Source organism: Equus asinus, chromosome 1, assembly GCF_041296235.1.
Source record: "Equus asinus isolate D_3611 breed Donkey chromosome 1, EquAss-T2T_v2, whole genome shotgun sequence".
NCBI classification, from domain to species: Eukaryota; Metazoa; Chordata; class Mammalia; order Perissodactyla; family Equidae; genus Equus; species Equus asinus.
In genome coordinates, this window is record NC_091790.1 from 202761044 (window position 1) to 202769864 (window position 8821).

General features: G+C 58.5%; 1 protein-coding gene across 6 annotated transcripts in view; it reads right to left on the reverse strand.

The window, feature by feature from the left end:
• SMARCD3 (SWI/SNF related BAF chromatin remodeling complex subunit D3) overlaps positions 1 to 8000 on the reverse strand; it is a 33827-nt gene extending 25827 nt beyond the window's left edge. For 5 of the 6 annotated variants that reach the window (XM_070516433.1, XM_070516410.1, XM_070516389.1 and 2 more), the window contains exons 1-2: positions 7888 to 8000; positions 5671 to 5811 (exon numbers count right to left, since the gene is read on the reverse strand). In XM_070516433.1, coding sequence (XP_070372534.1) covers positions 5671 to 5709 — 39 coding nt within the window. In that variant the 5' untranslated portion in view covers positions 5710 to 5811; positions 7888 to 8000. The remainder of the gene's footprint in view (positions 1 to 5670; positions 5812 to 7887) is intronic. The other variant, XM_070516443.1, reaches the window with a different exon arrangement.
• Positions 8001 to 8821: the final 821 nt, after the last annotated feature.

Sequence of the window (8821 nt, forward strand, 5' to 3'; positions counted from 1 at the left end):
CCAGGATAAGATGGGGGTGAGGGTGGTAAAGTAGGGGCTCAGAGGGGAAACTGAGGCAAGAAAAGGCAAAAGCAAAATGCTGCATCCCTCTGGGTGGGGGCGGGGTGGAGTGGGATTTGTAGACGAAGCTGGGGCTTAGCTTGTCCTCCCTCTACTCAGACCCCTCCCCAAGGTGCCGCAGCACCTCCTCCAAGCCCACCCACCTGGGCCCCCGCTGTTGATTCAGCTGCTGAAACCCATCAAATCTGTTCACAGTCCAGGAGAGCCAGAGGACCACAGGGCTCTCCCTGGGGCCCCACTGGCTCGCTTCCCCCCGCCCCCCAACCAACTAAAAACTTTATTAAAGGCAAAGAAGGCAGGCCTCTCAAATATGCAGATTGCATCAGGCTGGATGCAGAGCTGAGGGCTGGAAAGGTGGGGGCTCAAACTGACAAGATGAGTTCACAGATGCGGGACCAGGGAGAAGGGACTCCCTGGCTGGTGGGAGGAAAGCCCCGGGGGCTTCTCTCTGATTCCAGGCCTTTATGAGCCAATGGTGTCATGGCAGAATAGCAAGCAGGGCCTGGAACCAAGGGAGACACTGGTCACAGGGTTTACTGACACCACCTGGAGCTGAGGCAGTGCTGAGCATCACATTTTAACCCACATGGTGACGAGGGGCATTCGTGACACTCACCACGTGACAGGCCTTGTGAGGGGTACTCGGTACTCAGTATCAACGGAATCTTCACAGAAGGGGCATCAAGCCCCATCTTACAGACGAGACACACTGAGGCTCAGAGAACTACGTGCTTCTTCCCAACTCAGTCTAACTGGTAAGGGGCAGAGCTCATCGGTCAACGGAGGCCTGGGTGGCTCAACGCCTGTCTGACACCATTAGGCAGCCCCGCCCCTCTGACCAGGTGGGCACCAAGGTGGTGAGCAGCCCGCACAGGCCCCCAGGTAAGCAACATCTGGAAAAGCCAGGGCCGGATGTTCCTGACAGCAGACATCGGGGGTGTGGAGAACTGCCTGCAAATGTCGGCAGGCGGGCAGACGTAAGGGAGGCAGAAAGGGGTTTATTCTCTGTGACTCCAAAGGGCAAGACCAGGGTCAAGGGAGGAGGAGTCTCCCTCACCACAAGAAGCACTGAAGATGGAACGAACTTCTGTGAACATGGTAAGCAGATCCTGCGGCAGAGGGACTGCATGGCGTGGGCCAAGAGCACCTGTGTGGAGCAGCTCAGGTGTTGGCAGGTCAAGGTGGGCAGGCAAGGAAGGCCCACCCTCGGGTAGTGGGGGTGTAGAGAGGGCAGGGCCAACACTGCAAAGGGATCCCAGGCTCATGTTAGGGTCAGCTGTCAGAGCCATCTCCGTCTCCCCTCACTGCCTCTTTCATTTGCTCGTTCCTTCAAGAAATATTCTTCTGTACTGTGCTGAACAAGACAGACGAGTGTGCGCCTTTAAGGAGCACTACAATAAAATATTTAAATTTTTGGCACATGCTACAAACAAGAAGGGGGAACTTTACACCTAATCAGGGTGGGAGAAGGTGTCTCTGGAAGAAGTAGCATTTAAGTCAAGACTTGAATGATGAATGTAATTAGGCAGGTGAAGGGAGCTAGAAGGGTGTTGCAGGCAAAGGGAAAAGCATATGTGAAGGCCCTGAGTGAAGACAGGAACCCGAAGCCCAAGAAGAAATGGAAGATGGAATGGATGAGGGGATTGTTCTGATGGAGAGAGAAGGAAAGGGTAGGGTCAAAGGTCACTGCCAGGTCTGGACTTGAACCTTGATGTCACCATAAGCAACGTGGCCGGCCCTACCCCCACTGTGGCAGAGACCCTATTCTCTTGATTTCATGTGTTGACAAGGAAATTTCTACTCTATTCCCCTGGAGAGGAGATTCTGGAATAATCCTGTCACCTCTCCCACACCTCTCCCCCGCTTGAGAGAGGCTCTGTCTGATGAGGCAGTGAGGGTCTGACACCTACTGGACAAGTTTCTCTCCTGGGTGGGGGGACGGTGAAGTCAGGGCTGGTCCCCACAGCTTGCCCTTCCCTTTTGGGCAGGTCTGCCCCCAGGAGGGAGCCCATCTCCTGCGTAAGCAAACCCAGGTTAGGGCGTAGGGTCTGCCTTCTACATCTGGCCCCAGGTTCAAGCCTCTTTCTTCAGTCTCTTTCCCTGCCATGAAGTTGACAGATCCCTGACATCTGAGTCTGTTTCTCAGTGGGTTCAAGGTGGGGGTAAGGTGTGTGACTGGTCTCTCCCTGAACCCAAACTCACCTGTTGGGCACATGTGCTGACTGAGGTCTTTATTGTCACATGAGGATATTACCCCCCCAAGAACGTGACTCTGGACTTGATTCCTGATTTTAAATAGGCCTTCCTGCTGCCTGATATTTACGGGAAATGTTGCTGTAAATATGAACACAGAGAGTATTTCCTGAAGGCAGGCAACGCATTCCTCTAGTTGTTCTCAATTTTATCTTGGGACTGAACACGACCAGCAAGCTTTATACGGCAGCCCAGCACGGTGTTGCTCCTTGCCCTAACCCTAGGAAACTGCTGCGGTATTGTTGAGGACATTCCTTAACTTTGTCACACAGTATCCCCCACATGTCATCACACAAGAGAGACTTCTCGGGGTCTCAGGTTCAGAAATCACAGTGGTTTTGAGCGAATGGTTTGATTTTTGTCTTACGGGCTGTGTGAATCACGTACCTGCTCCTGTTGGCCCACTGTGAGAGGGGCCTTGGGTCTTCGTTTCATGCACTAACCTCATCCCTGGCTACGACATACCTTCCCTACCCTACGCCCCTTGGCCCATCTCCTCACTATATGTGTCTTTGCAAACTAGCTCAAACCCTTTTTGGGATGAGGTGGAGCAGAAGTGCATCTTCCCGCATCTTCTCGTCTCTGCTTCTCTCCCCTTTCCTCACAGCACACTGTCCCTCACTCCAGGCCTCAGAATGTTCTTCAGTCTGCAAAGAGGGTTGACATGGGAGATGGTCCAAGTTTGTCAACTCCAGTAAAGGTACGAGCGGGGCACGTGCTCTTTAGACATTTTCTCAGATTTCCTGGAAGTACGTTTAGGTCACAAAGAAATTGTTTTCACAGCTTGGGATGCAAATCAAGAGGTGGGCCAGGCTAAAGCAGGTGACTACTCTCCCGTAGGGTCCCTTACGAGTTACTGAGGGTCCGAACATCCTTCACTAGCATAGGACACCAGGGGACACAGCCATGGCCCCCACAAAGTGTCCCTCAGCTGAGCGCCCACCGGAAGCAGGCTGACCCCTCTGGTGCGGCAATTCCAGAGGGCTCAGAATCCAGCCCAAACAGGGCCATTCACTCATCCTGCATGTCTGCAGCTCAGCCTCCTCCCGTGACACCTCCTCCCGTGACACCTCCTCCCGTGACACCTCCAGCTCATTACCTCTACCACTTAACACTCACTAACAACGAGCTCTCACTTGTAATCACACAGCCAGCGCTTCGGGGCGAAGGCAGCCTCCAGCTGCTGCGCCTGGGCTCACGCTGTCTAGACGCTAGCTCGGCGCTGTCAGCATCCAAATGACAGCACGTGCCCAAGCCAGAGCGTCAAAGCCAGCTCCACTCCTGCAACTGCACAAGCTGAATGAAGGCCAATTTTATGTTAATGTGACTCCAAAATAAAACACCAGATACCTCCCCAGTCCCTCGCCCCTCACCACCATCACATGGAGAGGATAGGGCTCCTGACTCCCCAGGAATCCCAGGATGAACCCTTAATTTGCCTGTGGCCGGAGTCACTCGGGCACCTGATGAAGCTGGGATGCATCCACTGCCCCCAGGGCCTCCCAGGTCCCTCAGTCTTTTCAAGCTTCCCCTCCCCCACTGTCCCCCTTCAGAGGGATCACCTCCTTCAGGCAAGGTCTACAGCCAGTGTTGCCCCTTCCTGCTGCTGCGTAGCCCCTGAGGGCTCAGCTCAGGGCAGCCCTAATCAGCCGCAATTTACGAGCACTCGCCATGTCGCCATGTCGGGGCCTGTTTCTGGGATCCCTCCCAGGGACTCAGCGGCCTCCCCATTAGCCCCCCATTCAACCTGGACTGCACCTCAGATACCCCAGAACCTTAGAGCCACCCAGAAAGAATGTGGTTAGCACACTAGATCACTCCTTGTCTTTAGGATCCTGCATTAAAAAACTAAGCCCCCCACAAGCTGAGGAACAGGTCCACACTTAACCTAAGGTGGTGGTTGGGTCATGGGACAGGGGGTGGGATCTTTGTTTGGGGGCCTTGACTTTCCTGCGCTGGTTTGTTTCTGGGATGACCAGCACCAGGTGACTGCACTAGCTGTCACTGCCACCCAATGCTGCCCCATCCTCTGGGCCTCAGGTGCCCCCAGCAGCCAGCACCAGCACCATTTTGCCCTGGGTACAACCCAGCCAGAGGGGTGGGGGGCGGAGAGGGGGCAAGGTGCCCCGGGCTTCAGAGCAGCCCAAGCAGGAGGTCGAGTTCCTCTGCTGCTTCCGAGGAAGGAGAAGCTGAGAAAGGCACTCTCATTCTGCTCACCCCTCGCCCCCAGGGCACCAGCCCACCCCACCCTCCTGCTCTCTGAAGGCCACTTCAAAGTGCCCCTGTCCAGGGCTTTCCTGATGTCTCCCTCTTCAGAGACCCGAAGCCTGAATCATTCACTGTGGCACTTTCTGTGGGACTACCCAACTCTGCTCCCACTGTGGGAATGGGGGTCCTGAGGGCAGAGACTGGATCCCTCACACCCCCAGGGCCCAACAGCACCCAGGCTGTTGCCGGCAACTCCCACCAGTGAGGGAGCCGCAGTGACAGCAGGGGCTGGGCAGGCAGAGTTCAGACAGACTGCAGGCTTCAGACCCCACTCCAGCCCCTTCCCATGGATGAATGGCCCTTGGGCAGGTGGCTTTTCCACCCAGTGCCTCAGAGCTTCCTTCTGGACCAGAGGGACAGATGAGACTAGCCAGGCTGGCCTCCTCTCATTCCGTCAAGAGGGTCCAACTTATGTGCAGTGGGTCTGAGAGCAGCCCTGAGCTCGGGGCCTGCCGAGTGGCCACATAAGGCTGGCTCCCACCAGAGGCCATGCAACAGGCTGCCACCACCCTCTGCTACCAAGGACAAACCCCGACCTGGGTCCTGGAAGGCTTGTAGAGGTTTGCCACAGCATGTTTGGGGTTAGGTTTCTAGAGCCCAAGTTGTGCCAGGGATCAGCAGGTACCTCCCAGCTAGCAGAGAGCATGTGTGTGTGTGTCGGCGGTGGGGGGGGGGGGTATGTGCATGCACACATGCATGGCTGAGGGGAGACGAGGTGGGTGTCTGAGGGTCTGTGGGTGGGGAGGAAGCAGAACAAGCCAGAGCCCCAGACCATTTTCACCTGAACCAAAAACTTCGCTTCAGGCTCACTGTCCCTGGCTCAGACTGGCCTGAGAGGCAGGCCCCAGGGATGCCAGGAGGCCAAGGGGCACTCAGCAAGAGGCAGCGCCAGGGAAGAGGGAGATGTCCGCAGGGTCTGGGTGGAGGCTCCAGCTGCAAGAGGGGATGAGAAGAGGCCCTGCCCTGGACCCAGCCGGGGCAGAAATGCCAAGATGGAGCCATGCATGGGGCCAAAGGCCAAGAGCCAGCAGCTCCCACTAAGGCCCCCGGGCTCCTACTCCTGGGCAGTACAGGGGAGGCAGCACCTACCTGTACCACGGTGGGTGGGTGCTGAAGGCCTGGAGTCATAGGTGGCAGGGTCCTGCAGCAAGGGAGTCATCCAGTGCCCCCTCGGTGCCCGGGCCCAGAGCCCACCACGCCTGCAGCACCAAGGGCCATTCTGAGGAAGATCTGAAAGGAGAGGGCAGTGGGAGGGATGGGCCAGACCCTGAGCCCCAAAGGCAGATTCACAAGGGATCTCAGGAAGCTGGTGAAGAAGCTGAGGGGGCTGGCCATGTGGACCAACTCCCTGACAAGAGGTCTGAGGAAGACAGGAGGTGTGCAGGAAGGGACCAGGACTGAGGCAGCACGCGAGGGTCAGCCTGGGCTGGGTGGCACCAGGAAGAGCATGGGGTGGGAGCAGTGTGAGTACAGGAAGCAGTCGGAGACCAGGTCCTGCAGGACAGAGCTGGAAGGACAAGAGCAAAGGATCCAGGCAGAGCCCAGGGCCTGGCAGAGGAGGCAAGTTTGGAGGACTCGGCAATAGGTGGAGGAGAGAGCTGGGCATTGGAGGGAAGGGCATGAACATCAGGCCTGGATGACTTCTGGAGACAAGAGGCGTCCCAAGAGAATGCTAGGGGTGGCAGGCAGGTAGAGTCAGCCTGCTGCATAATCTCCTCATCCCTCCCTGTGGGCACAGCCTTCCTAGTTTCACCCCCAGCAGCCCCCCACCAGCCCTCCCCACTTCCATCTCATTCAAGAGCAGGAAGGCTGTAGGCCAGGTCAGAACCCAACTTGTGAACTGAAGTCTCTGGGCAGATGGTAGGGGATGAGCAGAGGGCAGTTCTGTAGGAATCGGGGGAGCTTGAGAGTGGTTCAGGGTCAAGTGTAGGTGGTGTTGGCCAGGGGGCGGCTCTGAGAAGGGGGAGGAGCAAAAGGAGACAATGAAAGGAGGGAGATGCCAATAGGGGAGAGGGTGCCAGCCCAGGGTTGGGGGAGAGGTGCCCTGCAGGAAGGTGGAAGACAGAGGGACAACCTGAATGGGAGAGGGGTGTCTAGGCAGGAGGATGCCATGTGGAGGCAGGGAAGGTACCAGGTGGGGGACAGAGGGGAGGTGCCAGGCAGAATGGGAGGAGAGGTATGGGGGGAGGTTCCAGGCAAAGAGGGAGGAGAGAAGATGCCAGGCAGGATGAGAGGAGGAGAGGTGTGGGGGTCAGGGGAGGGAAGGTACCAGGCAGGGGGAAAGAAGGGGAGGTGTGGGGTGGGGGAAGGAGGGAGAAGTCAGACAGGAGGGAAGGAGGGGAGGTAAAGGGCGGGAGGGAAGGTGTCAGGCAGGGAGGAAGGAGGGGAAGTGCCAGGCAGGATGGGAGGAATGGAGATGCCAGGCAGGGGGAGGAGGGGAGATGCCAGGCAGAGGGAGGAGGGGAGGTGCCAGGCAGAGGGGTGGGTAGGAGGGAGAGGATGCCAGGCAGGAGCAGGAAGGGAAAGTGCTAGGCAGAGGGGAGGTGTCAGGCAATGGGGAGGAGGAGTAGGTGCCAAGCGGGGGGGGGGGGGGGGGGGGGGGGGGGGGAGGGGGTGCCAGACACAGGGAGGAGAGGAAGGTACCAGGCAGAAGGGTGCCAGGCAAAGGGGAGGAGCCAAATGCAGGTGGAGGGAGGATGAGAAGGTACCAGGTAAGGAAGGAGGGGAGGTGCCAGGCCAGGATGAGGAGGTAAAAGTATCAGAGAGGAGGTTGGACAGGAGTTTGCCAGTCACAGAAGAGATGTAAGAAAGGGGGTGGGAGGAAGAGGTGCCAGGCTGGAGGTGGGGGGAGGTTCCAGGCAGGAGGAGGAAGAGAGTCAAGAGTCGGGGGAGAGAGCAGGAAAGGAGGAGGGAAGGAAGATGCCAGGCAGGGAGAAGGGGGGGGGGTGCCAGGTAAGAGGAAGGTGCCAGGCAGGGGGGCGGAAGGGGGTGCCAGGCAGAGTGAGGAGGGGGATGCCAGGCAGCGGGGAGGAAGGGGAGATGCCAGGCAGCGTGAGGAGGGGGAGATGCCAGACGTGGGAGGGGGGAGGAGGGCTGCCAGGCAGGGAGGAGAAGGGATGCCAGGCAGGCGGGAGGAGAGGAGATACCAGGCAGGGGGGAGGAGGGCTGCCAGGCAAGGGAAGGAGGGGTGATGCCAACAGAGGCAAGACGGGTACTGCCAGGCGGGGAAGGCGGGGGCGCCGGCGCAGCGCGGCCGGGCGGCGTCTCCGCCAAGGGCCTGGGGGCCGCGCGGCGCGGGTCGCTCACCTGCTCCCCCGGGACCCCGGCCCGGAGCGCGGCCGCCCGCTCCCCGCTCGGCGCTCGGCTCGGCCCGGCGCCTGCGCCGCAGCAGCCCCGAGCGGGGGAGGCGCAGGGAGCGTCTGCAAAGAGCGAGGAGCTTAATAATAAGTTAGGGATCAGAGCAGGCAGCCCCATCCATCCGCATGTGTGATCGCCGTGCTCCGAGCACCGCGGCGGGCCGGCCAGGCCCATCATGATCTTCAGCCCGTGCGCAGATGTGCCTCAGGTCTGTAGGTGCACCTACGAGCCCACGGATTCACACAGACCGTCAGAGCATCCTATGGGACCGCAGACACTACCTACTCCAGGACCACACACCCCTGAGGAAGGGTGGGGGGGATCTGTTCCACTCCAGGTTCAGGGCCAGGCTCTGACCGACGACACCTTCCCCACCCTTTATGCACTCGCACACTCGTGGTCTACTCTTGGTCCCTAGCCAGCTTTACTCACACCTCTGCAGGGACTCGGGCAGCAAGAGAGGCCCTTTCTCGATGTCCTGGCGGAGGAGCTGGCTCTGGTCTCTCCGTGGGCTCTCCCAGGAGTTTCGCCTCAAACCACTAGACACAGCTAGCACAGTGCCTGACACACAGGAGGGGATCGACTCCTACATGCCAGAAGGGATGAGCCTCAGGCAGCCTTAGGCAGGGGCCAGAGGGAGGAGAAGCCAGCAGGCAGGGGCCTTGGGGGCCGGCAGACAGCGGGGAGCTGCGGGTGGAGGCGCTGCTGGGCCTGCACTGTCCCCCGAGCAGAGTGGGGCTCATAGGCAGATGCGGAGCTTTTCCACCCCCACTTTTTTTGGTTGTTATTTTTTTTAACTTAAAACAATTTTTAATTGTGGTAAAACACACATAATATAAAATTTGCCATCTTAACTATTTTTAAATGTACAGTTCAATATTGT